The sequence below is a fragment of the Molossus molossus genome, unplaced genomic scaffold, assembly GCF_014108415.1.
Source record: "Molossus molossus isolate mMolMol1 unplaced genomic scaffold, mMolMol1.p scaffold_m16_p_20, whole genome shotgun sequence".
NCBI lineage: Eukaryota > Metazoa > Chordata > Mammalia > Chiroptera > Molossidae > Molossus > Molossus molossus.
In genome coordinates this window covers 43,473,577-43,500,251 of record NW_023425356.1, presented here as the reverse complement: position 1 = coordinate 43,500,251, position 26,675 = coordinate 43,473,577, and the positions used below count along the sequence as shown (strand labels likewise).

Genomic DNA, 26,675 nt, shown 5'->3' with positions numbered 1-26,675 from the left:
ACATGAAACATGGGCACAGGGCTAAGAATCCAACCCAGATTGGGCACGTGTGGTCATGTGAGCCATTGGCCTGTCTCCCCGTGGGTTGACGAGACCCCCTCGGAGGTCTGCTCTGAGGAGTCTGAGGGTCTGTGCCCCTGGTGACCCCCATTTGAGAACCTGCAGTTATGGCTCAGCCATGGCAGGGCCCACTTCCTTTCGCCACCATCCTCCACATGCTATTTAAACAAATTCCTGCTGACGGCCCTTCAGCATGGCTGGTGTCACAGGTGTTCATCCCCAGGTTCTCTTAGAGATTCTGGCTGATGGCAGAGATAGCCTCCCCAGAAAGGGGTCTTCGTCCTTAAACACAGAAGAGGCGTACGGAGCTCACTGCCTCCGCTTTGGCTGCTCGTGTAGAAAGATCTGGAGGCAGCAGGAGCTCAGCCCCCGCAGCATAGAAAAGGGAAGGCCAGAGAGAAGCCCAAACACAAACACCATCCTAGCAGGACTCATGGCATCGGGCGTAGGCCTGGCGTCTGCCCAGGGGCTCTCCCGGGACTGACTGTGCCCAAAAGCAGGGACTTCGACTGTGGAAACTCCTTAACATGGGGATTCCCCAGGCCTGCAGCATGGCGGGCACCCGGCTGGGGGGCGGACGCGGCCCACCTTGCCCCTTGAATTCCCCCTTGCCGGGAAGGGTGATCTTTTTTTAAAAAAATATTTTTTTCCTTTATTGATTTGAGAGAGAGAAGAAGTTGAGAAGGAGAGAGAGAGAGAGAGAAACATCGATGAGAGAGAACATCAATTGGCCGCCTCCTGCATGTCCCTCACTCGGATCGGGCCCACAACCTGGGCATGTGCCCTGACCGGGAATTGAACTGGCTTCCTCTTGGTGCCTGGGTCGATGCTCCACCACTGAGCCCCACCAGCTGGACAAGGGTGATCTTTCTGTAGCCTCATTCTCCCTCCTGACTTCTCCCGCACAGGCACACCTCTGGCCCGAGCCAGCATCAAAAGCGCCAAGGTGGACGGGGCCTCCTATTTCCGGCACAAGGAAAGGCTTCTGCGCATCTCCATCCGCCACATGGTCAAGTCGCAAGTGTTCTACTGGATCGTGCTGAGCCTTGTGGCTCTCAACACTGCCTGTGTGGCCATCGTCCATCACAACCAGCCCCCGTGGCTCACCCACCTCCTCTGTAAGTGACCAGGGCCTGCGGGCGCTTGGGCTGCTGAGTGGGGTGTGGGTGGCAGAGAGCCAGGCCTCGTCTGGGCCTGGCCGTGGCTCTGTCTGCCCGGAGTTCTCCTTCTTCACGTTGTGAGGCAAGCCGGAGTTGTCCCCAAGGGGACGGCGTCATCACATAACCATTGCGATCTCGTTCGTTATTGAATCAGATAAACAAGTCCTGGCTGATGAGTCACAGGACAGCATTGCAACTCGGGTGCCCTGAGGTCTTCACTTAGTATTCTAAGGAGGCTCAGTGGCGTAGGGAGTTGTGGTCACTCGTGTCCTCGGGAGAAGTTCTTAGGGCAGTGGATACCTCTACTAGACCAAAAAGGGAAGTCCGGGGTCAGCTCCGGGGAAGGCTGCTGCTGGTGCGGGTGGGGCTCCAGAGGCTGTCACGGCTGGGGGCGCAGGGCCGGTCTGACTGTCATCAAAGCAGAGTAAGGCCTGGTCTTCCAGAGAGCCACCTACCGTTAGAGGGCAGTGACAAACCCACGTGTTGAAGGAGAGCAGAGCGGCCTGTGGAGCGCCCGGGGCTCCTGCTGGGGGAGGGCGAATTCAGACACCACTAGGTTTCCCTGGCACTGGCCCGTGGTCAGCGACATCCTCCTGAGTGTGGGTCCCGCCGGCGTGGAGGGCCCCTGTGCAGGTGGGGTGTTGGGCTGGGGAGCAGGAGCCCGCCATCCGGGCAACAATGCTCCTGCTTTCGATGCTTTCAGACTATGCAGAGTTTTTGTTTCTGGGCCTCTTCCTCCTGGAGATGTCCCTGAAGATGTACGGCATGGGGCCTCGCCTCTACTTTCACTCTTCATTCAACTGCTTTGATTTTGGGGTAAGTGCTCAGGAGCCACCTCTCCTGCTTCCTGTCCCTGCGCCACGCCCAGCACGGAGCACTGAAAACAGAAATCATACCAGGGGACTCGATTAGCTAACAGGAGGTCAGGGGTGGGTGAATCCTTGCCATACTGGGGTTGGTGGTTGGTTGGTTTTAAGCTCTTTTATTTTTAATGTTTTTATTGAAGTGTAACACACGCCATGGAGGGCACCCTTAAGTGCATAGCTCAGGGGATTTGACACAAGTACCCAGAGCCAGAGTTTCGAACCACTTATTATCTAGGGGGGTGCCCAGGACAGAAGGACAGATGACTTGATTCCAGAAGGCAGTTCAGTAGAAAAAGAGAAACTTATATATTGGGGTTTTGTAGTTCAGTTGCAGTTGGGAAAATTGTCTAGATCGGCCTTCATACAGACACGCCCGGGGATGCCCACACAGCTGTTAGAAAGTCCCCACATGGACAGGTTCGCCCAGTGTCCGCTTCCTGCGTAATATTGATGAGACCGGGCTTCGAGGGCTTCCCCGTACACTTTGTCCCCCGTGGCTTTCAGGAGCCTTGTCCTCTCGCTTGCGTGTCAGGAGCTAGCCTGCCCGTCCACAGAGGACCTGTGTCCCAGGTTCACGTAGCCTGTGCACAGCAGTCCTGGGTCCAAAACTTTGGGTTTCTGAATCACTTCTCTCTGCCAGATTTTCAGCTACGGGCTAAGGGTCTGAGCAGTTGCCAACCTGCATTTTAACTTGGAACATGTGTTTCTGGGTACAGGCAATTTTCAGGCTTAACAGCCAGCGAAAGACCATTGTCACCTGCATTTCTTTATGTATTTGCAGAATTGCTGTGAGGATGAATTTCTAAGGCAATGTACACGCTATGTCGTGGACAATCGATAGGGACATCATTCAATCCAAAACCACATTCGGGTTTTAATTGGACATGGTTCCTTCCTACAGCGATCAGATTCTATGCCTCACAGTAGCAGCATCACATTAGGCTGTGTGGGACCTGAGAGACCGAAAGATATTTACTATGCAGGGGACTGAGCCATTCTTATGAGCCCCACATTCGAGAACAAGAGAATGTGGACCTTCCCCGCAATTTTTATATTGGAATGCAGCCTAGACAGAATGCAATCTGTACGAGTTCAAACTTGGTTCCTCACTTTGAGGACGACTCTTACGTCTGTTCAAGAAGGTTTCATGTAAGAACAGTGACGGCTACCCCGTGTGTGCAGAAGTGGCCAGGTGTAGTTTCCGCCAAGGACGGAACAGCAGTCAGTAACGCCGCCCACACTGTGAAGGATTCAAGTCAGCAAGGGGAGCAGAGAGCAGTGGGCAGGGCCCTGGAACCTCACTTGGCCTCGGCCGCCTTCTCGGGTCCGCGGTCCTCCCGGAGGCGGGCTGGGCGGGGAGGGGAGAGTCTCTGTTACATCAGAGCCCAGTGAGAACTGGTGATGGCTGACCACCAGAGTAGCCCTCTCTGCTCTTCCTCCTCCTCTTACTGTGATGGCTTTGACTCTTTAGGTCACAGTGGGCAGTATCTTTGAAGTGGTGTGGGCAATCTTCAGACCTGGTACATCTTTTGGAATCAGTGTCTTGAGGGCTCTCCGGCTTCTAAGAATATTTAAAATAACCAAGTAAGTGACCGGGATCTGGACTCGTCCCAACCACCTTAGAGAGCGGAGGCTTCTCTCGGCCTTATTACATGTTCCTCCATCGCCTCATCCCCTCATCCCTCTTACCATGTGTTCCCCTTCCCTACCCCACTCCTGCTCCTCCTTCTCCAAAAGTCAGACCAGAAGAATCATCTATGGTGCCAAGTCCTGTGCCACATTTCCAAGGGGATCCAGGCTGTTGCTGCCATCTCTCCTTCCTACAAGGATTAAAAAATGCAGCTATTCATAGACCCCCAGGCAGATGCCCTGCTGGACTTGCGGATAACTTGGCCTCACTGTTCACCACCGTAATGTCATCTGGGTTTTGTAGGTACTGGGCATCCCTGCGAAATTTGGTGGTCTCCTTGATGAGTTCCATGAAGTCTATCATCAGTTTACTCTTCCTCCTCTTCCTCTTCATCGTTGTCTTTGCTCTCCTGGGAATGCAGCTGTTTGGAGGCAGGTAAGCACCAACTAGCTTTCCACCCAAAAGAGCCTTAAAATTTCAACCTGTGAGAGCCGGGGTCACGAATTCATTCACCACGTTCCCACCTTGTTGGCTCTTGTCCATGGTCCATAGCAACCACTGTGTGTATTGTGGGACAGGTGTCTCTGCTCGTGATTTTTTCCACACTGTACAGGGTTCTTGTTCCAGGGACCCTTCCTCTGGAACTCGCCCTGAAATGTACAGCACAGGACCCTGTCACTCAGGATTAGCCCACACCCCGTCCCATTGCCCCTGCCCTTCTGCGAGCACAGTCCTTCAGCCGTAGTCTCCAGTGCTGTCTTTACAAGTTACATGGAAGGAGGGAAGAGGGTCACGTGGAGAATTGGGGAAGAAGTGGTGAAAAGGGCGTAATCTTGGGAAGGGAAAACCTGGTGTGTAAGAATTTTCATTCTATTCTCTCTGACTTTCCTTGTCAGGTTCAACTTTAATGATGGGACTCCTTCAGCAAACTTTGACACTTTCCCTGCCGCCATCATGACTGTATTCCAGGTATGAAGCCAACTGGCCGGTTCTGGGAGGTCCCTGGTCTCACCCTGCAAGGTGACATGTGTTAGGAGAACCCTACTCTCCACCCCCCCCAGGCTCCTCCCAGGCCCTGGGTACCTTGCTTGTTGAGGATTTATCACCACATTAATTCCTAGGATTTCTGTAGCTCATTTCTGTAGTTCCTACCAATGATAGAAGAACCCCACTGTGATGACCTCATTGGCCTTCTCCCTACATTTGTGAGTTTGTAAGAGATATCAAGTCAAAGACATTAAGTAACATATCACATGTATGGTTTTCTAAAACCAGAAGCATCTTCTAATACATGTGATCATTTAATGAAGTATTCAAAAATAGACTTTATAAATACTGGAGGAAATTGAAAAATCACTAATGTCTCAGACCTAAGAAAGACGCTATGTAGCCAGAATCTGAGGCTGAACTAGAACCCAGGTTCCCAGAACTGGTGCCCACAAAGCTCTTTCTGACAACGTTGCTGTCTCAGGAACTGCACTTTGGCCGCTCGGTGACAGGTGGGGAGTGACTACCTGGTCCAAGTCAGTTCTGGAGGCCTGGCCAAATGGAGGTGGGAGGAACTCTGTAGTATGAGGAATAGAATCTTTCCTTTTGATGCTCTGTTTCTAGTTTCAATGCCTAGAATTCTTTTCCATATCAGCAAAAAGTTTAGGTTTATGCATGGGAGTGACATTATGCGTAGACAGGAAAGACTCGGGCCCAGATCTTTCCCCTTGATTTGGCCCCATCTCCTTAACCAGCCCAGGGGTCTGATTGCCTGCTGTTTGCTTCGCACAGATCCTGACAGGCGAGGACTGGAATGAGGTGATGTACAATGGGATCCGCTCCCAGGGTGGGGTCAGCTCAGGCATGTGGTCAGCTATCTACTTCATTGTGCTCACCTTGTTTGGAAACTGTATCCTTTTTAAGATGCGCCTCTCTGTGCTGCCTTCCTGCCAGTCCAACATTTGCGGAGGAGAAGGGAAGAAAGAACGGAGATGGTTGTGATGGTGGTGGTGAAGGAGGAGGAGGGTCGTGCTAGAGGAGGTGGTACTGGAGGAGTTAGAGGAGGGGGTGATGGTGGAGCAGGAGGGTGGTGATGGTGGAGCAGGAGGGTGGTGATGGTGGAGCAGGAGGGTGGTGATGGTGGAGCAGGAGGGCGGTGATGGTGGAGCAGGAGGGCGGTGATGGTGGAGCAGGAGGGCGGTGATGGTGGAGCAGGAGGGCGGTGATGGTGGAGCAGGAGGGCGGTGATGGTGGAGCAGGAGGGCGGTGATGGTGGAGGAGGAGGGTAATGATGGTGGAGCAGGAGGGTGGTGATGGTGGAGCAGGAGGGTGGTGTTGGTGGAGCAGGAGGACGGTGGTGGTGGAGGAGGAGGGTAATGATGGTGGAGCAGGAGGGTGGTGATGGTGGAGCAGGAGGGTGGTGATGGTGGAGCAGGAGGGTGGTGATGGTGGAGCAGGAGGGCGGTGATGGTGGAGCAGGAGGGCGGTGATGGTGGAGCAGGAGGGTGGTGATGGTGGAGCAGGAGGGCGGTGATGGTGGAGCAGGAGGGCGGTGATGGTGGAGCAGGAGGGCGGTGATGGTGGAGCAGGAGGGCGGTGATGGTGGAGCAGGAGGGCGGTGATGGTGGAGGAGGAGGGTAATGATGGTGGAGCAGGAGGGTGGTGATGGTGGAGCAGGAGGGTGGTGTTGGTGGAGCAGGAGGACGGTGGTGGTGGAGGAGGAGGGTAATGATGGTGGAGCAGGAGGGTGGTGATGGTGGAGCAGGAGGGTGGTGATGGTGGAGCAGGAGGGTGGTGATGGTGGAGCAGGAGGGCGGTGATGGTGGAGCAGGAGGGCGGTGATGGTGGAGCAGGAGGGCGGTGATGGTGGAGCAGGAGGGTGGTGATGGTGGAGCAGGAGGGTGGTGATGGTGGAGCAGGAGGGTGGTGATGGTGGAGCAGGAGGGTGGTGATGGTGGAGCAGGAGGGCGGTGATGGTGGAGCAGGAGGGTGGTGATGGTGGATGGTGGAGCAGGAGGGTGGTGATGGTGGAGCAGGAGGGCGGTGATGGTGGAGGAGGAGGGTAATGATGGTGGAGCAGGAGGGTGGTGATGGTGGAGCAGGAGGACGGTGGTGGTGGAGGAGGAGGGTAATGATGGTGGAGCAGGAGGGTGGTGGTGGTGGAGCAGGAGGGTGGTGATGGTGGAGCAGGAGGGTGGTGATGGTGGAGCAGGAGGGTGGTGATGGTGGAGGAGGAGGGTGGTGATGGTGGAGCAGGAGGGTGGTGATGGTGGAGCAGGAGGGTGGTGATGGTGGAGTAGGAGGGTGGTGATGGTGGAGCAGGAGGGCGGTGATGGTGGAGGACGAGGGTAATGATGGTGGAGCAGGAGGGTGGTGATGGTGGAGCAGGAGGGTGGTGTTGGTGGAGCAGGAGGGTGGTGATGGTGGAGCAGGAGGGTGGTGGTGGAGGAGGAGGGTAATGATGGTGGAGCAGGAGGGTGGTGATGGTGGAGCAGGAGGGTGGTGATGGTGGAGCAGGAGGGCGGTGATGGTGGAGCAGGAGGGCGGTGATGGTGGAGCAGGAGGGTGGTGGTGGTGGAGCAGGAGGGTGGTGATGGTGGAGCAGGAGGGTGGTGATGGTGGAGCAGGAGGGTGGTGTTGGAGGAGCAGGAGGACGGTGGTGGTGGAGCAGGAGGGTAATGATGGTGGAGCAGGAGCGTGGTGATGGTGGAGCAGGAGGGTGGTGATGGTGGAGCAGGAGGGTGGTGATGGTGGAGGAGGAGGGTGGTGATGGTGGAGCAGGAGGGTAATGATGGTGGAGCAGGAGGGTGGTGATGGTGGAGCAGGAGGGTGGTGATGGTGGAGGAGGAGGGTGGTGATGGTGGAGCAGGAGGGTGGTGTTGGTGGAGGAGGATGGTGGTGATGGTGGAGCAGGAGGGCGGTGGTGGTGGAGCAGGAGGGCGGTGATGGTGGAGCAGGAGGGCGGTGATGGTGGAGCAGGAGGGTGGTGGTGGTGGAGCAGGAGGGTGGTGATGGTGGAGCAGGAGGGTGGTGATGGTGGAGCAGGAGGGTGGTGATGGTGGAGCAGGAGGGCGGTGATGGTGGAGCAGGAGGGTGGTGGTGGTGGAGCAGGAGGGTGGTGATGGTGGAGCAGGAGGGTGGTGTTGGAGGAGCAGGAGGACGGTGGTGGTGGAGCAGGAGGGTAATGATGGTGGAGCAGGAGCGTGGTGATGGTGGAGCAGGAGGGTGGTGATGGTGGAGCAGGAGGGTGGTGATGGTGGAGGAGGAGGGTGGTGATGGTGGAGCAGGAGGGTAATGATGGTGGAGCAGGAGGGTGGTGATGGTGGAGCAGGAGGGTGGTGATGGTGGAGGAGGAGGGTGGTGATGGTGGAGCAGGAGGGTGGTGGTGGTGGAGGAGGAGGGTAATGATGGTGGAGCAGGAGGGCGGTGGTGGTGGAGCAGGAGGGCGGTGATGGTGGAGCAGGAGGGCGGTGATGGTGGAGCAGGAGGGTGGTGGTGGTGGAGCAGGAGGGTGGTGATGGTGGAGCAGGAGGGTGGTGATGGTGGAGCAGGAGGGTGGTGTTGGAGGAGCAGGAGGACGGTGGTGGTGGAGGAGGAGGGTGGTGATGGTGGAGCAGGAGGGTGGTGATGGTGGAGCAGGAGGGTGGTGATGGTGGAGCAGGAGGGTGGTGTTGGTGGAGCAGGAGGACGGTGGTGGTGGAGGAGGAGGGTGGTGATGGTGGAGCAGGAGGGTGGTGATGGTGGAGCAGGAGGGTGGTGATGGTGGAGCAGGAGGGTGGTGATGGTGGAGCAGGAGGGTGGTGATGGTGGAGCAGGAGGGTAATGATGGTGGAGCAGGAGCGTGGTGATGGTGGAGCAGGAGGGTGGTGATGGTGGAGCAGGAGGGTGGTGATGGTGGAGGAGGAGGGTGGTGATGGTGGAGCAGGAGGGTAATGATGGTGGAGCAGGAGGGTGGTGATGGTGGAGCAGAAGGGTAATGATGGTGGAGCAGGAGGGTGGTGATGGTGGAGCAGGAGGGTGGTGATGGTGGAGGAGGAGGGTGGTGATGGTGGAGCAGGAGGGTGGTGTTGGTGGAGGAGGATGGTGGTGATGGTGGAGCAGGAGGGCGGTGGTGGTGGAGGAGGAGGGCGGTGATGGTGGAGCAGGAGGGTGGTGATGGTGGAGCAGGAGGGTGGTGTTGGTGGAGGAGGAGGGCGGTGATGGTGGAGCAGGAGGGTGGTGATGGTGGAGGAGGGCGGTGATGGTGGAGGAGGGCGGTGATGGTGGAGGAGGGCGGTGATGGTGGAGCAGGAGGGTGGTGATGGTGGAGGAGGAGGGTGGTGATGGTGGAGTAGAAGGGTGGTGTTGGTGGAGCAGGAGGGCGGTGATGGTGGAGCAGGAGGGCGGTGATGGTGGAGGAGGAGGGCGGTGATGGTGAAGGAGGAGGGTGGTGATGGTGGAGTAGAAGGGTGGTGTTGGTGGAGCAGGAGGGCGGTGATGGTGGAGGAGGGCGGTGATGGTGGAGGAGGGCGGTGATGGTGGAGCAGGAGGGTGGTGATGGTGGAGGAGGAGGGCGGTGATGGTGGAGGAGGAGGGTGGTGATGGTGGAGTAGAAGGGTGGTGTTGGTGGAGCAGGAGGGCGGTGATGGTGGAGGAGGGCGGTGATGGTGGAGCAGGAGGGTGGTGATGGTGGAGGAGGAGGGTGGTGATGGTGGAGTAGAAGGGTGGTGTTGGTGGAGCAGGAGGGCGGTGATGGTGGAGGAGGGCGGTGATGGTGGAGCAGGAGGGTGGTGATGGTGGAGCAGGAGGGTGGTGATGGTGGAGCTGGAGGGTGGTGATGGTGGAGCAGGAGGGCGGTGGTGGTGGAGGAGGAGGGCGGTGATGGTGGAGCAGGAGGGCGGTGATGGTGGAGCAGGAGGGTAATGATGGTGGAGCAGGAGGGCGGTGATGGTGGAGGAGGAGGGCGGTGATGGTGGAGCAGGAGGGTGGTGATGGTGGAGGAGGAGGGCGGTGATGGTGGAGCAGGAGGGTGTGTGGGAGCAGGAGGGTGGTGATGGTGGAGGAGGGCGGTGATGGTGGAGCAGGAGGGCGGTGATGGTGGAGCAGGAGGGTGGTGATGGTGGAGCAGGAGGGCGGTGATGGTGGAGCAGGAGGGTGGTGATGGTGGAGCAGGAGGGCGGTGATGGTGGAGCAGGAGGGTGGTGATGGTGGAGCAGGAGGGCGGTGATGGTGGAGCAGGAGGGTGGTGATGGTGGAGGAGGAGGGCGGTGATGGTGGAGCAGGAGGGTAATGATGGTGGAGCAGGAGGGTGGTGATGGTGGAGCAGGAGGGCGGTGATGGTGGAGCAGGAGGGCGGTGATGGTGGAGGAGGAGGGTGGTGATGGTGGAGCAGGAGGGCGGTGATGGTGGAGCAGGAGGGTGGTGATGGTGGAGCAGGAGGGTGATGGTGGAGCAGGAGGGTGGTGATGGTGGAGCAGGAGGGTGGTGATGGTGGAGCAGGAGGGTGGTGATGGTGGAGCAGGAGGGTGGTGATGGTGGAGCAGGAGGGCGGTGATGGTGGAGCAGGAGGGCGGTGATGGTGGAGCAGGAGGGCGGTGATGGTGGAGCAGGAGGGCGGTGGTGGTGGAGCAGGAGGGCGGTGATGGTGGAGCAGGAGGGCGGTGATGGTGGAGCAGGAGGGTGGTGATGGTGGAGGAGGAGGGCGGTGATGGTGGAGCAGGAGGGCGGTGATGGTGGAGCAGGAGGGCGGTGATGGTGGAGGAGGGCGGTGATGGTGGAGCAGGAGGGCGGTGATGGTGGAGCAGGAGGGCGGTGATGGTGGAGCAGGAGGGCGGTGGTGGTGGAGCAGGAGGGCGGTGATGGTGGAGCAGGAGGGCGGTGATGGTGGAGCAGGAGGGTGGTGATGGTGGAGCAGGAGGGCGGTGATGGTGGAGCAGGAGGGTGGTGATGGTGGAGCAGGAGGGTGGTGTTGGTGGAGGAGGAGGGTGGTGTGGTGGAGCGAGGAGGTGGTGGTGGTGGAGGAGGAGGGTGGTGATGGTGAGAGGGAGTGGTGGTGGAGGAGGAGGGTGGTGATGGTGGAGCAGGAGGGTGGTGATGGTGGAGCAGGAGGGTGGTGATGGTGGAGCAGGAGGGTGGTGATGGTGGAGGAGGAGGGTGGTGATGGTGGAGCAGGAGGGTGGTGATGGTGGAGGAGGAGGGTGGTGTTGGTGGAGGAGGAGGGCGGTGATGGTGGAGGAGGAGGGCGGTGATGGTGGAGCAGGAGGGTGGTGATGGTGGAGCAGGAGGGCGGTGATGGTGGAGCAGGAGGGTGGTGATGGTGGAGCAGGAGGGTGGTGATGGTGGAGCAGGAGGGTGGTGATGGTGGAGCAGGAGGGTGGTGATGGTGGAGCAGGAGGGTGGTGATGGTGGAGCAGGAGGGTGGTGATGGTGGAGGAGGAGGGCGGTGATGGTGGAGCAGGAGGGTGGTGATGGTGGAGGAGGAGGGTGGTGATGGTGGAGCAGGAGGGTGGTGATGGTGGAGCAGGAGGGTGGTGGTGGTGGAGCAGGAGGGTGGTGATGGTGGAGGAGGAGGGTGGTGATGGTGGAGCAGGAGGGTGGTGATGGTGGAGCAGGAGGGTAATGATGGTGGAGCAGGAGGGTGGTGATGGTGGAGCAGGAGGGTGGTGATGGTGGAGTAGAAGGGTGGTGTTGGTGGAGGAGGATGGTGGTGATGGTGGTAGAACTGGAGTGGGGCAGGAAGGATCCTAAGGAATTTGTATACAAGTTGGCTAAAGGGGACAAATATGAAGAAGATTGAATACCATCCAAACCTACAGCACACACAAATGATAACATATGATGCTAATGGAGTGAGTGGTTGGAGATACTGTGCGCTGGGGGAAAGAAGAGAGGACAGAGCTCACTGTAGGCAGTGAACAGTGGGCAGATTCTAATACTCATGAGTTAATTTCATGTTAATGTAGAACAGAGCCTGCCACGTAATAAGATCTCAAAAACACTAGTATTATGATTAATGCCAATACTACTATGCATAGCTAACATTGATTGTATGTGTGCTATTTGTGAGTCTCTGTATGTCCTAACTGCTTTAAGGGCACTATTTCATCTAATCCTTACCTTATAAACTTAGAAGAAATAATTTGATAAAGATCAAACAATTACTCACTGTAAAGAAAGAGTAGAAACCAAGTCCATTTAATTCCAAAGCCAATGTCTGGTCACAGGATCTAGATCAAGGGAGATTAATTTTAATCACAGCAACTCTTCTTACAAGCTGTGTGGCCTTGGGAAAGTCACTTAATCTCTTTGAACTTCTAGTTTTTACATGTGAAAGGAGAATAACAATGTCTTCTTTGTTAGCTGTGAACAGTGAATTAGATAATTTATTGGAATACACCTTGTAAACTATAAACTTCTACGTGATCATTAGACGTTTTAGAGCAGTGGGACCTTCCTTGAATCGGGATTGGTAAACATCGAGAGCTATGTGATATAGCTGTGGTTTTGCTTCTTATGTAACTTCACAGAGAAAAGATGCTACTTTAGGTTTTCTGCCCTGAAAACGAATAGGGGCCAGAGCAGACCATCGACTGAAGAGAACCCCAGAAGGAGAAAGCTGTGCGGTGCATCCCAGAAATGGAAGGCCAGTTGGTCACAATGGCACCTTGACTTCCCTTTTACTCTTATGAGTAAAAGCGAGGAAGACCTGGGCTTTTATGCCAGAACTAGTTCTTTGTTCCAGAACATATGGGCCCCAAAGACAATTGCAAAACTGGGACTTGAGAGGTTAGAGCGTAGAATAGAAATGGGTTCCATAATGATCCTGTGAGCTCTTTGACACTTTGTTAAATGAAAGATGGAAGTTGTCTAGGACGAGAAGAATGAGAGGCATAAATCAGCATCTCATTATTGAGAGCTGGTCAGTGATAGGGCTGTGGGTTCTCGTTTCTTTTCATCTTTAAGAACAGAATAACATGACTGGTCTAGCTGGGCTTCAATTCCAGCCCCCCAGAGAGGAGAGATGAGTCCTACATTGAGTTCCCCACCCAACTTGTTGGTCACTGATTCTCTGTCATTGCTATGAGTAGGCATCATAGCTGTTTAAAGGCCTTCTCACCCCATTCATGTATTTCTTTGTCTTATACAAAAAGACGATATGTGGAAGGAGGGAAGACATATTCTCCTTTCATCAGAGTTGCGTAGTATCTCTGTCCCTCCTCCCATAGTCCCTGCTTTAGTGATTCTTTGGGGTGGCTTCTGGTGTCCCAGGAGGAAGGACCTGGAGATGCCCTCTCAGCCTTGCTTCGAAGCCTTCTGCTTTTCTTGCTTGCCCACCCTTAACTCATCACCCCAGACACGCTACTGAACGTGTTCTTGGCCATCGCTGTGGACAATCTGGCCAATGCCCAGGAGCTGACCAAGGTAAGCATCAGTCTCTGGGGATGTGATGGTTCTCCAGGGCCACTGGGTGCCCTCTGGCCCTGGGGCTCTCTCCAGAAGTCTGTGTTGTCTGGCCCCTTCTGGGAGCTCGGGACAGTCGGAGAGTCAAGCACCCGTGAAGGAAGCCTGGTTCACTTTTATTGAGTTAGGTGAGCCTCAGGCCAGCCTCAGTCTCCCATGGAATACAGAAAATAACAGCTTAGCCACTGTGAGCCCTCAAGGGGGCGCCCTTTGCAGGATCATATCATGAAGAATGAAGGAAACACTGAACCCTGGAAATGCTTAGCTGTGCGGGGAGGAGGGCACGGCGGGAGGCTCAGCCTCAGCTGCCCCTCAGGGGTTCTGCCTGGAAGGGCCCTGTTCCCCCACTTCCAGACAGGACGTCTGACAGGTGCCTGCTGCGGCCTGTGGCCTCCCAGCCACGGCCAGCTTCACCGAGGGCAGGAGCTTGGCCTCGCCTGCACGGCTCTCCTGGGCGCCTGTGGGGCCGGAAGGAGACCAGAGAGGCAGCCACGCCAGGGCTAAGGAGGCCCAGCGCGGACCATCCGCGGCCTTTCAGCCGTCTCCCCTCAGCTGCCTCGTTTCACCTCTCCCTTGCTCCCCTCACCCCTCCTGGTGTCCAGAGCTTGTCAGGAGAGTCAGGGTGCCCCCTCTTCTTCGTGGGGTCCCAGGCACAGCATGTCTTCTCTGTGTCTAGGATGAGCAGGAGGAAGAGGAGGCCTTCAACCAGAAGCACGCGCTGCAGAAGGCCAAGGAGGTCAGCCCGATGTCTGCGCCCAACATGCCTTCTATTGAGTGAGTCCCCCCCCCACTGTCCCCGCCCCGCTGAGCTAAGAGGCAGTTCATCCGTCCAAAAGCCGTTCGTTATCTGAGGGCACCCCCTCCACGCCCGGAAGTGTCCTGCCGGTGCAGCAGCGAGCACCCCAGTCTGTTTTCGCGGAGCTTCCGTGTCCGTGACCGAGATCGGTAATAAACACACAACGGCTGTGAAACACGTGAACCGGGAACAAGGCAGAGGAAGAGAGCTGGGTGAGGTCCTTCGGGCAGTCTAGGAGGGCTTCTCAGAAGAGGTGACATTTAAGCAGAGACCAAAATGTGTCTGAAGAGTCACGTGACATTTGAAGGCAGTGCACCCCCAGCACGGGGCTGGGGGAGGGGACGAGAGGAGCAGTATGAGGCAAGTCGGGCAGTGGGCAGGAGCCAGCCCGGGAGGCCCTGGAGGCCCAGGTGAGGGGTTTCAGCTTTTATTCTCACTGCAACCCTAGGAGAGTTGCAAGTGGAAGGATGCATATGACATGATTTATACTTTTAAAGGTCACTGTGCTTTGTGGAGAGGGTCCTTATTGGTGCCATGAGTAGCAGCAGGGACACAGGAAGTTAACTCTTAAAGTCGGTGAATGGCGACAAGTTTTAAAGTGGGCGGCGGCGATGGACGAGGTGGGAAGGGATCCCCCGGTCTGTTTTGGAGGGTCACCCGACAGGGTGAACTAACATGGACTGAGATGATGAGGGTGAGGCTTAAGCGAGTGGGTAGATGGCGGCGGTGTGTGTGATGCCCTGAGGGCCGCGTAGAGCCAGGGTTCAGCTGGCCACACGAAGCCTGAGGTGCTTCTGAGACAGCCACATGGAGATGTAGACCAGGCCGTTGGCTCCCTGAGTCTGGAGCTCAGAAGAGAAGTTGGGGTTAGAAATACAGATTTGGGGGAGCATTTGCATTTGGATGGTATTCAAGCTGCCAGTGTGGGTGACCTGACCCAGGGACCGTGACGGACAAGGGACACACTGAGAACAGAGGCCCAGAGCCCTCCTGTGTCTCAAGGTCGAGCAGAGAAGAAACCCTCCAAAAAGACTGATGGGACGCTCCCAGGAGGTGGGAGAAGGAACCCGGATGCAGGGTGTCCGGGGACTAGAGAAGGACACCCTTCCGGAAGGAGAGAGTGGGCAGTGGAGTGAAACACTGTTAAACTATCACATGAAGTGAGGACAGCAAAGGGACCGCTGGATTTGGCACCACGAAAGCTGTAAGTGACCTTTGTGAGAGTAGTGTGCCCCCGGGAACCGAGTCCTGCTGAGCGGGTCAGGGGGCGAATAGAGGTGAGGAAGTAGTCAGTGAAGACAGACTCTTCCGAGGATCCAGCCTGGACCTGTGGTCGCTGGTGGAGCCGGGGGCAGGGGCCGTGGGCCCTGTGTGGGGCTGACCCATGTGATGCTGGAGGAAGGTGTTGGAGGAGAGGCCAAGATGTGACCACAGAACTGTGGGGTTCCTGTTGGTGCTTCGGGGCCTGCATGAGGACTGTTGAGTGGCCCCGCGGTATTCACGGGTAGGGTCTGAGATCCCCAGGAGGGGGCACCAGACCCTGTCATTGACTCCTCGAAGCACGAGGGGACGAGCCCGTTTTTGCCCAGTGCTGTGTGAAGGGCTCACCTCGTAGGGGCACCCCCTGCCATGCACGGCCACCATCTTCCCTCAGCCTTCAGAAGGGTGATGGTCTGGCCTCTGGGCCCCTCCTCCGTGAATGAGAACCCTCCCCCAATAATTTGTTTAAAAATGATGGCGCAAAGCAAAACATTAGAATATTCTCTGGACCTTGGGTAGCTTCTACCCCACCTTCCCTAAACTCATGAGTTTGGGATAAGAATACACACACAGCCCTGGCCAATTTGGCTCAGCGGTTGGAGCTTCAGCCCGTGGACCAGAGAGGCCCGGGTTCGGTTCCCACCAGGGTATGCTCCTCGGTTGCAGTTTGTCGCCGGCCCCGGCTGGGGTCGTGTGCGCGTGTGTCTCTCTCACATCGATGTTTCTCCCTCTCTCCCTCCCTCTCTTCCTCCCGCTCTATCGGAAGATAAATGCAATAAATAAATAAATAAATAAGTAAATAAATGAATACACACACAGGTGTCCCAACGTGCCGCTGGGTAGGACTGGCTGGCCCTGGCGCTGGGGGCTCTGAGGTGTGGAAGTCTGGGGAAGGGAAGAGTGAGAGGGGTTTGGAGCTGTGGGCTGGGAAGGTGCTCGGAGTGAAGGGATGAACGGAACGCAGGCGGCAGGCTATAGGCGCCGAGCGGTGTGTCCGGGCACCGTGCCGTGGAAGGAGGTGCTGTCGCTCCAGGATGAGCAGAGGGGCAGGTCTGGCTGTGGGACCCGTGTTGTGAGGTGGGTGCTGCTGGCAGGTACCTCGCCAGGTGTGTACCACTCCGAGTATAAGCAAGAATGCGGCTGTCCCCGGGAACCAGGGGAAGAGCATCATGACAAATGGAAAGGCCCGAGTCCCGTCTTAGCTCTCTCACCTATGCTCTATGACCTTGGCAAGACCCCTTAGGGTCTCCGTGCCTGCTGCCCCATTTTTGAAGGGGAAAGAATACTGACTGGCCTTCCTGGTCCACATGATCACTGTGGGCTGTGTGTGAGGTCACAGACGCCTGGGTTGGAGCTATGTGGATGCATCTCTGTGTGATTTGAGGAATGAAGGTGTGTTAATGATTCTGATGGGATGTGAACTTGGATCTTTTCATGTGTGATGAAGAAAAGAGGGGCGTGACGCGTGTGTCTGGTTTGTGTGGGAATTAGCGATCGGTTTCTCAGGTGTGTGTGTGTACACACGGGCGTGCCCAGGCGTGCATTTGCAGGAGAGAGAATTCTCCGTGTACTTACACTCTTGCACACTCCTCTGCCTCCAGTATTTGAATACGCGAGCCTTTGTGATTCGAGGTTAGAATGTGCTTTCTGCAGTGGGCATGCATGATGCCTGTCTCGAGTGTGGGCTTCTGTGTCTCTGTGCGGCCCTGCTGCCCCGCACGCGCCTGGTGACGTAGCGGCTGTCACAGCTGAGGGGTGCGTTCAGCTGGGGAGCTCGCAGGCGTGTGCACAGGTTGTCTGCATCCGCCCTGTGGGTGCTCATGTGTACTGTCCCTCTGCCAGACACCGCGGGGGCCTCGAGCAGCGGCCCCTGCTCCCCCAGCCGCACCGAGTGTCAGGCTCTGGCAGACCCGGGGCATGGCTGCCGCGCGGCGCTGGTTAGTCTAGCGTGGGCGCCACTTTTATCAGGGAAGGAGGGGCACTGGCCAGCCTCCAGGTCCAGGCAGTCCGTTGGGCCAGGCCGGGCCTGTCCGCCCAGGAACTGGGACAGGCTCTCTCCACAGGTGTCCAGATGCCTTTCCTCCACCTGAGCACTGACCTCAGCCCCCAGTCTCATTTCTCCGGGAGTCCCGTCTGCCTTTGCGGCCGGTGCCTCACCTGCCACTCTGACCTGCCACTGCCTATTTGCAGGGGCACCGCAGGTGTGTGTGTAGGGGTTTCCCTGTGCAAGGCCAATACTGGGCTCTACCCAGCTGAACAGACCGAACCTTCAAGGCCTCCGGCTAGGGCCACCGCGTCACAAAACACAGGGTCACCACGTATCCTGGAGCACGGGGCTGGCGGCCACGGAGTGGTGGCCCTGCCTGTGGCCACACTTCCGTGGCCGCGATGGTGTGCATGGCAGAGTGCTGTTTGCTGCACGTGTTGCGAGACTGGAATTGGGACCCAGCACTGCTGTGCTGTCCTGGGAACGACTGGGGGAAATCCAGCTGCAGGACTTCCGTCTCTGAGGGGCATTCGGGTGGAGGTGGGGTGACTCAGTGACGCGGGACGTGGATCCTTTGCGTCTCCACTTGTCCGCTGCAAGATGCCGATCCAGGAGTCCACACGACAGGGAGTCACGGCTCGCCCTTGGAGAGTGGAAGGTTGGGCGCTGCAGAAGGCGGCGGGCCCGCGGAGGCCGTGTGGGCGCGGGGGACCCCGCACCCCTCCCTGCAGGTCGGCAGGCGGCTGTGGGGCTCGCGGCTGCCCTGGAGGCTGGAGTGAACTGAACCTGTTCGTTTTTCTTTCCCAGAAGAGACAGAAGGAGAAGACACCACATGTCGATGTGGGAGCCACGCAGCAGCCACCTGTATGTGTGGACCGGTTTGCGTGTTTGTGAGTGGTTCCGTGTGGGTGCGGGGACACCGTGTCTTTGTCCTTGCTGTGGACAAAGTGGCGCCGGTGTGCACGTCAGTGGTGTGTGCGTGTGTGTTCCCTGCACATGACTCGTGGACATGCCCCGCTGCCCTTTCGACATGTGCTTGTATCGGTGTGTCTAAGGTATGTGACCCTGTGCGCTGTTCGCTCGTCTGCGTGGCCCGAGTGGGCATGTGCCGGCGTGGGTGTGCCTTTCCCGCAAGCGGCGGTGTGCAGCCACACATGGCCTCCGCGAGGGCGTGTGTGGGCGCACGCGAGTGGCCCCTTAGTTTGCAGCTGTGCACCCTCAGGCACGTGCGGGGAGGGAGTAGGTGGCTGCCCTCCCGCCGTGTGAGCCCCGTGTGCTCCCGTGTGTCACGTTTGTGTGTTCTCGCTGCCACATGAACCCTCCTCTCGGCCCTGAGCCGAAATGCTCCACGGGGCTTGAGGAAGAGCTGCTGCCGGGCTCGGCACGGATGGTGCTCCGAGGCTTCATCGGCCTTGGTGGACAGACCCCCAGCGCTCTTGCTCAGTGAGCGGGAGCTGAGACATCATCACTGTCGTCACCCTTGGACGATACCTGCCCACTGTACGCTCTGCCCTGCAGTCCCAGGCTGTATTCTGAGAGGGCAAGGGGAGGGAGAGCAGGCGGAAGAAGGTCTCTGACCTTGAACTGGGGGCCAGTAGTGGGCGCAGAGTGGGGAGAGGTTGACGCCCTGAAAGCAAAGTAGAGCAGGGGCGTGGAGACCTGGTGGCCTATGTACTTCGGCCCTGCAGGCCCCGGGCACTGGGAACTGGGTTCTGGGCGGACCCCAGCCACCCGCCCCCCAGCCACGGCAGAGCTGGGGTGCCAGCGCGAAGCCCCTGAACGGGGAGGCACTGGTCCAACCACCTGCTCCTGTGGCCCCCCTGCTCCCTGCGTCTTTCTGTGCTTCCTGTCTGCAGGTCCCGGGCTCTTCCGTTGGCCCCTCTCACTGTGTGTCCCTCCCTTTTCCTTGGCCGCTGAGGGCTCCCTCGGGCCTCCAGCGGGCGGGTCTGACCGTGGCCTTCGCCCTCTCTCCCCTGTGCCAGGAGGGAGCGGAGGCGCCGCCACCACATGTCGGTGTGGGAGCAGCGCACCAGCCAGCTGCGGAGGCGCATGCAGATGTCCAGCCAGGAGGCCCTCAACAAAGAGGAGGCCCCGTCCATGAACCCGCTCAACCCCCTGAGCCCCCTGAGCCCCCTCAACCCGCTGCATACCCACCCCAGCCTGTACCGCAGGCCCCGGCCCATCGAGGGGCTGGCCCTGGGCCTGGGCCTGGAGAAGTGTGAGGAGGAGCGCATCAGCCGTGGGGGGTCCCTCAAGGGCGACGGAGGGGACCTCTCCAGTGCCCTGGACAACCAGAGGAGCCCCTTGTCCCTGGGCAAATGGGAGCCACCGTGGCTGGCCAGGCCCTGTCATGGGAACTGTGACCCAACCCAGCAGGAGGCTGGGGGAGGGGAGACTGTGGTGACCTTCGAGGACCGGGCCAGGCACAGGCAGAGCCAGCGGCGCAGCCGGCACCGCCGCGTCCGGACAGAAGGCAAGGAGCCCTCCTCCGCCTCCCAGAGCCGGTCTGCCAGCCAGGAGCGGAGCCTGGATGAGGGCGCGCCCGCCGAGGGCGAGAAGGACCGCGAGCCGAGGGGCAGCCATGGGGGCAAGGACCCCGCGATCCAGGAAGGAGAGCAAGCCCGGGACTTAAGGAGGTAAATCAGTCCCAGGAGCAGCCTGGAGGCACAGAGCACGGCTGGTGTCAGGGAATCTTCCGTGTAAGCCTCTCCGAGCTTCATTTTGTAAAGCGGAAGAGATGCCAGTGCCCCTTTCTAAGGTCTGTGCAAATACGACAGGCGGTGGGGCCCGTCCCTGCAAACCAGAGGTTCTGTTCTAGGGCGTCTCCCATCGGGAGTGGGTCATGGAAGGGTGGACGGAAAGCGGGCGGTGGGCAGTGCCCACGGGTCTTGGCTCCTCGCTGCCGTCTAGGCGGGAGGCTGCAGATGCCTGGGTTCCCCAGCAGGGCGTCTCCAGCTCCCCTCCCGTCCCCCTGCTTTGAAACAGCTCCTTGAGGCCTGAGCACCAGCTGTGCCCTCCCCTGTCTCGGCAGGACCAACAGCCTGATGGTGCCCAGAGGCTCCGGGCTGGCAGGGGCGCTGGATGAGGCCGGCACACCCCTCGTCCTGCCCCAAGCAGAGCAGGAAGCGGGGAAGGCGCTGCCGGAGCAGGAGCCCGAGGGCAGCAGTGAGCAAGCCCTGCTGGGGGACGTGCAGCTGGACGTGGGCCGCGTCATCAGCCAGAGTGAGCCCGACCTCTCCTGCGTCACGGCCAACACGGACAAGGCCGCCACCGACAGCACCAGCGTCACCGTCGCCATTCCCGACGTGGGCCCCTTGGTGGACTCGACCGTGGTGCACAGTGAGGACACAGCCTCTGCCCCCCCTTCCCCCCATGCCACCCAGTCTGGGGGGAGTCCTGGCTCCGGAGTCAGCGCAGTAAAGCTGCGTGGAAAACCCCATGAGCAGATGAAATCATTCTTCAGCAAGTGCAAAACAGCCACAGTTTTATTCTGATTTGCAGGAAAAATAAGTTTGAATTTTCTCAAACTTAAGTTTAGCCCATTAACTGTCCTTAAGCCTCTGGCCCCTGGGACCCCTCCCCCCCCCCCCCCCCACACACACACCTAGAGTCTTTAGAAAGATCACATGTGATTTTGTGCCCAGATGCACATTCACCTGTTCGATTTGCATGAATATTTGATGGTCTCTCTGGGACTTGCAAGGTGCTCTGCCACCTGGGCAAATTAGGGCGCGTCTGATGGGGCAGAGATGGCAGCAGGGCCTGGTGGCCCTGGCTCTGCTCAGCGTGTGGCCTCCAGAAACCCTCTGTCCCCCTTCCGGCCTCTGTGTCATCTATAAAGTGAGGACACTGACATTGGTATAGGTCCCTGTGCTAACATTTTGTGAGTCTATTACTCTTTTTTTTCCCCAGTCCTCACCCAGGGATATTTTTCCATTTTATTTTCAACAGTGAGAGAGAGAGAGAGAAACATTGATGTGAGAGAGATTGGTTGCCTCCCGTACGATCCCAACCAGGGCCAGGGACCACACCACAACCGAGGTATGTGCCCTTGACGGGAAACAAACCCGCGACTCTTTGATCCATGGGCTGATGCTCTACCGCTGAGCCAAACCAGCCAGGGCAGGAATCTATTACTCTTATCTACTGTTTTTCTCCTCCAAGATTTTAGTCACTTTCTCTCCAGTTCCCTCAGGCAAAGGATGTTAACCTGGGAGTCCTTAAAGGGAAACAGGGCCAAAAAGCACTAAACCTGCACCCTATCTCTGCCCTAACCCCACCCCCAGCCCTGCCCCAACCCCAACCCCACCTGCCCCAACCCCAACCACAGCCCTGCCTTAGCCCCATCCCCATCTCTGTCCCACACCAAGTCCTGCCCCAACCCCGCCCCCAGCCCTGCCCTAACCCCACCTTCATTCCTGAGCTAATGCCACCTGCTGCCCACGGTCACCGAATTGCAGTCACAAGGTTCCACCCTTGCTTGTTTTCCTCTCTGACGTTTCCACCTTTTCCCCTTTTCGGAGGACAGTCCTGTTTCCTTCTTACCTGTTCCGTCCCGTCCCTTCGCCTCTGCACTCACAGGGCCCGAACTGCTTGAACGGTGGCTTTCCTTCCCCTGTCCGTGGCTCCTGGGGGCTTGGTCACGCCTCCCATCTCAGACTCACAACCGCTTCTGGAGTCTGTTGAGTTTTATGCTCCAATAAATATGTGTTCGGGACCCTCTCCTATGAAAAACAACACTGAGAAAGTTTGACCCTCTCTCTGTACCCGTCCTGCCACCGGGCCATGGCCTTGGTCATAGACGAGAGCATGCTGTCAGGGACTTTTGGATACTGCGGATGACGTCTTTTATGGAAGGTCCCAGAAGGGGCAGAACCTCAGAGTTTGCCGCCTCCGCAGGTAGAGCCATTCCCTGGGTGGAAGAGCGGGAGAGGGTGACGGGACCCCTTGCCCCACGGAGAGCCTCCACCCCTCTGCCACCGAACCCCCTGCAACTCACATATACAAACAGGGAGTAGCCCTGGCCGTGTGGCTCAGTTGGCTGGGTGTCCTCCCGTGAGGTCGCCGGTTCAACTCCCCGTCAGGACACAGGCCCAGGTTGTGGGCTCAGTCCCCGGTAGGAGGAGCGTAGGAGGCGGCCAATCAACGTTTCACTCTCAAATCACATCGATGTCTCTCCCTCTCTTCCTTCCTCCCTCTCTAAAAATCAATTAAATATGTATGTAACAAAAAGACTTAACTCAGAATAAAATGAAAACGGGAGCAGCGGCCCCGAGAGCCCCGAGAGCCCCGTTCGGCGTTAAGTCGGCCTCTTTGGCCCTCAGCCTGGAGTGCGGCCCTGGACCCAGGTTCTCGTGGGCATCACATTCTCATCTCCACCTTCTCTGTGGCTGGAAGCAGCCCCAACAGAGACGCAGCTGCGAACAGAGTCATGGTTTCTAAAATCCGGCCACCGCAGTGTGATCTCCCTAAAGGATGTCGGATTTTAGACTGAACACCCATGTTGGCTATGTGACCTTAGGATAGGTGTGCGACTTCCACCACCTTCACGTTCCCATCTGTGTAATGGGAACAGTGATACATGCCACTCAGGGGCATGTGAACATTCGATAAGTGAATAAATACCAAGAATCCAGATTTTAGATATAAATAAACTTTATAAGCTTCACAACAGAAACCACCCTTCTGTTACCCAGGGAAACATGACAAGAGTGAATGATTTATATGGCAAAGGCTACACTACATAAAATTAGGGCGAGGGTAAGGCTCGGAGGAGAGCAAGGGCTGAACTCAGCGTAACTAACAAATACCCCGACGTGTGCGGGGCGCCTCACTCAGCACACCCCTGGGGTCCTTCCGGGCCTCCCCACCCCGTCCCCGGTGGACATGAAGGGCTCCACTCTCGCCTGTAGCGAGGTCTCTGAAGATATCAACGTGTTCCTCTTGCAGTCAGCAACAAGACTGATGGCGAAGCCAGCCCCCTGAAGGAGGCGGAGATCAAAGAGGAGGAGGAGGAGGTGGAGAAGAAGCAGAAGAAGGAGAAGCGGGAGACCGGCAAAGCCATGGTGCCCCACAGCTCCATGTTCATCTTCAGCACCACCAACCCGTAAGGCTCCCCGTCTCCCACCCCGTCCGTCAGCCCCAGGGTGCACAAGCAGGGTGTGGCCCAGGGCAGGGTGATGGGGAGACTAGCGGGTGGGTCATGGTCTGAGGAGTAATTGAAGTCAGGAGAGCATGGACATGTCACGAGGAAGGGACGTGTCACCTGTTCTTTGGTCAGTAGGTGTGGGGGTGGAGTCTACTTGGAATGTGTGACCAGATAGTCCATGGCTGACACTATGGAGCCTATAATGATCACACTGCCCACTGGCATTAAAGACTATGGATCCCACTGCTTAATCCGGAATCCGTGTGGATTTTGAAATGGGTGTGTTTAGGGGCATGTGATGGGGTTGGCAGAGAAGAGTCTGGAAGGTGAGATTCAGGAGAGATGGACTTTTGAAAGACAAGCTTTCTTCTGCCTTTTAACTGAGCAAGATACACACGTAGACCAGCTTCTGGGGCCTGGAAGACCAGGCGAGGAGGTTCTTGGGGACCCCGTGGGCAGTGTCTGGGCGGGGCCCTGGGAAGGCAGGGACCTGGGCTAGGCCTGCCAGCCATGGAGGCCAGAATGCAGTCCATGGGGTGAGGTCCCTTTACCCCATGCCTGGAACTCATGAAAACCTACTGTTGCTTTCAGTGGAATCTTAGAATCAAGGTCTATTTTTATGTTTCTTGGTTCTTCTGATCTGCTCGCTCTGCCCCAGTTTCTGTACGGTGGAGGGCACCCCGAGTGTGCTACTCGGAGGCTGGCTGCTCCCCAGGGCTCAGACGTGCCTGCAGATAATGTGTCTTGGCTCGTGTACTGCAGCCTCCAGCCAATCTGATTACCTTCCCCCTCTGGGGCATTAAATCAAGGGTGGTGCCTGAGAAATTAAATTGTGCTTCCCAAGGCTTCCTGGGCCAGGGCCCGCTGTCTGGGAGAGGCCACGCCCGGGGGGCGGGTGGGGCGGGGGCGGGGAAGCCGCTCAGCGGGCCCCTCCCCTCAGCATCCGCAGGGCCTGCCACTACGTGGTGAACCTGCGCTACTTCGAGATGTGCATCCTCCTGGTGATCGCGGCCAGCAGCATCGCCCTGGCGGCCGAGGACCCCGTCCTGACCAACTCGGAGCGCAACAAAGTGGGTGCGGGGGGCCCTTTGCCGGCTCCCTAGTGCCCCGGTGCCCGCCCCGCCCGTCCCGGCACCTCCCTGTCCCAATGTTAGAGGTGACCTGAGGGAGAGTCCTGGGGGATGAGGAAGGAGTGGACTCCCTGGAGCCCAGCAGGGCTTTGAAGGGGGTCTGCAGCCACCGCGGGCTTGGATGCGGGGTCTGGCCCAGGACGTGGGTGCGAAGTTGAGGGGCACGTGGGTGTGTGTCAGGAGATAGGAAGGAGGGGGAGAGGATGGGAACTGACAAGGACTTCGGATCCTGAGCTAGGACTGGGGGAAGGTTTAAGGGGCAGGTGAGACCTGGCCAGCACGTCGCGGGCTCCCCAGGACCGTGGCTCCTCTCTCCTCTGCGTCCAGCTGGTGGCTACGATTGCAGGCTTGCGCTCTGCAGTGGAAACGAGGGAGGCTGGGTGGGCAGACAGGACCGCGTGTCTCAGTGGGCAGGTGGGGGTGGGCAGCCTGGTGGCCACGCATGACTCTCCCCCTCTACTGTATGTCTTCCAGGTCCTGAGGTATTTTGACTATGTGTTCACTGGCGTGTTCACCTTTGAGATGGTTATAAAGGTAAAAGCCTCTGGAGAAACCTGGGTGGGGTTTGGTGGGCCACCAGTCAGCTCCTCTAGCATAGTGACCTTCCCCAGGACTGTCACCTGCTGGCCAATGACAGAACCTCAGTGAGGCCTCTGCAGACCCCTCCTCTGGCCTCAGGATCTGGTGAAGGCTGTCCCAGCACCCTGTGACTGAGGAGGGCAGTTTAGACAGGAGCAGGCCTGTGGGTGTGGCCAGGGGAGGAGTCAGGCCCACCCCCAGGAGGCAGCGAGAGAGCAGACAGACTAGGAACAGCAGTCACCTCCCCAGTGTGTTCACTGGTCTGAGCCTGGCTATGTGCCAAGGCAAAGGGTTAGACGGGGTGAGTTTTCCTGGATTCTGTCTAGTCCCAGCTGCACTCTCTGTCCTCTGGTCTGTTCCCCATCGCCCAGCACCCACGTTTCCATTTGTTCCCAGCCTCACCCATCTGGGATTTTCCCATTTGTGTGGGTGTGTTGATGCCCGGAGTTCAAACCACTAAGGAGGAGGAATGTGCCAGGGTTCTGTGCAGCCGAGGGTCTGGTTGCACCCTGGTGGCTTTGAGAAGGGCCCTCAGGCTTCGCAGTCAGTGAAGACACCTGTGCTCTGCTCTGCAGGCCCCGCGGGGGGTCGGTTGCAGGGATGATGGCAGCGGGGGCATTGCTATGGGGAGCCCAGAGCTCAGGGCACACGCTGCCTGCACCCCCTGGGCTCATCGGCGCTGTTCACTTCTCCTGCAGATGATAGACCAGGGCTTGATTCTGCAGGACGGGTCCTACTTCCGAGACCTGTGGAACATCCTGGACTTTGTGGTGGTGGTTGGTGCATTGGTGGCGTTTGCGTTGGCGTAAGTAACTCTCTTTCTAGTTGGATTACCTTCCCTGCCTCCGCCCTGAGACTGGCCAATTGGAGGCCATCTCCAGGGCCGGCCTGAGAAATGGTTTATGCAGAGCGGTGCCCGGGAATGCTGCCCTGGTGGCCCTTACAGAGCCCCTGGGAGCCCGGTAGCTTCAGCTCATGCTCTGAGTGACAGGCTGGTGAAGGAGGGACAGGGAGTCACCAGGGAGAAGTCAGAGGCCTATAGGTCCTCTCCTGGAGATGAGTAAGCATGGACAGGCGCTCACCTGTGTGGGGAATGTGTCCATGGACTCCAGGAGGGACCCAGGCAAGGCTGGTGGACACTTTCATTGCCTGATTCTGTCAGACAACGGGACAGCCTGAAAGGAATATGCAGAGGGTAGAGCCGAGTTCAGGGTCACAGAATCCTTGGTTGGGGAGGCTCTCTGCACCTCATTCCACTGGAGCAGCCTCACCGTCTCCCAGGCGGCCCGTGGACCCCCTCCCGCCTCTAGGAGCGGGTGTCTGGGCGGGGCTGGCTGCAGTGTGAAGGGACAGCGAGGAGTGGCTGTCCCTGCTGGCAGTACAAACGGGAAGGAAGAAGATGCCAGCACAGGTTTGACCTTGCAGGTCCCAATGTCAGGAAGGGCTCATCCCTGCCACCTTCTCCCCACGTACCGTCAGCTTCCAGGTCTGTGCATCCTGGCAGAGAGAGAAGGGGGTGAGAGTTACGGAATTGCTCACCTGGCCAAGGGCAGGAAGCTCTCTGTCCACGGGAGAGACGAAAGATCCCAGCTGTGGAAACCTCCCGGAACCTAGGAGTGTCCTGTGTCCATCA

At 58.0% G+C, this 26,675-nt stretch overlaps 1 protein-coding gene across 3 annotated transcripts in view; it reads left to right on the top strand.

Annotated features, from left to right (window-relative positions):
* Nucleotides 1–26,675, top strand: part of CACNA1E (calcium voltage-gated channel subunit alpha1 E) — a 281,976-nt gene that overhangs the window by 201,599 nt on the left and 53,702 nt on the right. For 2 of the 3 annotated variants that reach the window (XM_036272404.1, XM_036272403.1), the window contains exons 11-25: nucleotides 969–1,178; nucleotides 1,924–2,036; nucleotides 3,558–3,670; nucleotides 4,020–4,151; nucleotides 4,613–4,685; nucleotides 5,496–5,613; nucleotides 13,036–13,103; nucleotides 13,819–13,916; nucleotides 17,993–18,049; nucleotides 19,168–19,821; nucleotides 20,217–20,524; nucleotides 23,135–23,291; nucleotides 24,274–24,403; nucleotides 24,938–24,997; nucleotides 25,741–25,847. In XM_036272404.1, the coding sequence (XP_036128297.1) occupies nucleotides 969–1,178; nucleotides 1,924–2,036; nucleotides 3,558–3,670; nucleotides 4,020–4,151; nucleotides 4,613–4,685; nucleotides 5,496–5,613; nucleotides 13,036–13,103; nucleotides 13,819–13,916; nucleotides 17,993–18,049; nucleotides 19,168–19,821; nucleotides 20,217–20,524; nucleotides 23,135–23,291; nucleotides 24,274–24,403; nucleotides 24,938–24,997; nucleotides 25,741–25,847 (2,398 nt within the window). The remainder of the gene's footprint in view (nucleotides 1–968; nucleotides 1,179–1,923; nucleotides 2,037–3,557; nucleotides 3,671–4,019; nucleotides 4,152–4,612; nucleotides 4,686–5,495; nucleotides 5,614–13,035; nucleotides 13,104–13,818; nucleotides 13,917–17,992; nucleotides 18,050–19,167; nucleotides 19,822–20,216; nucleotides 20,525–23,134; nucleotides 23,292–24,273; nucleotides 24,404–24,937; nucleotides 24,998–25,740; nucleotides 25,848–26,675) is intronic. The other variant, XM_036272405.1, reaches the window with a different exon arrangement.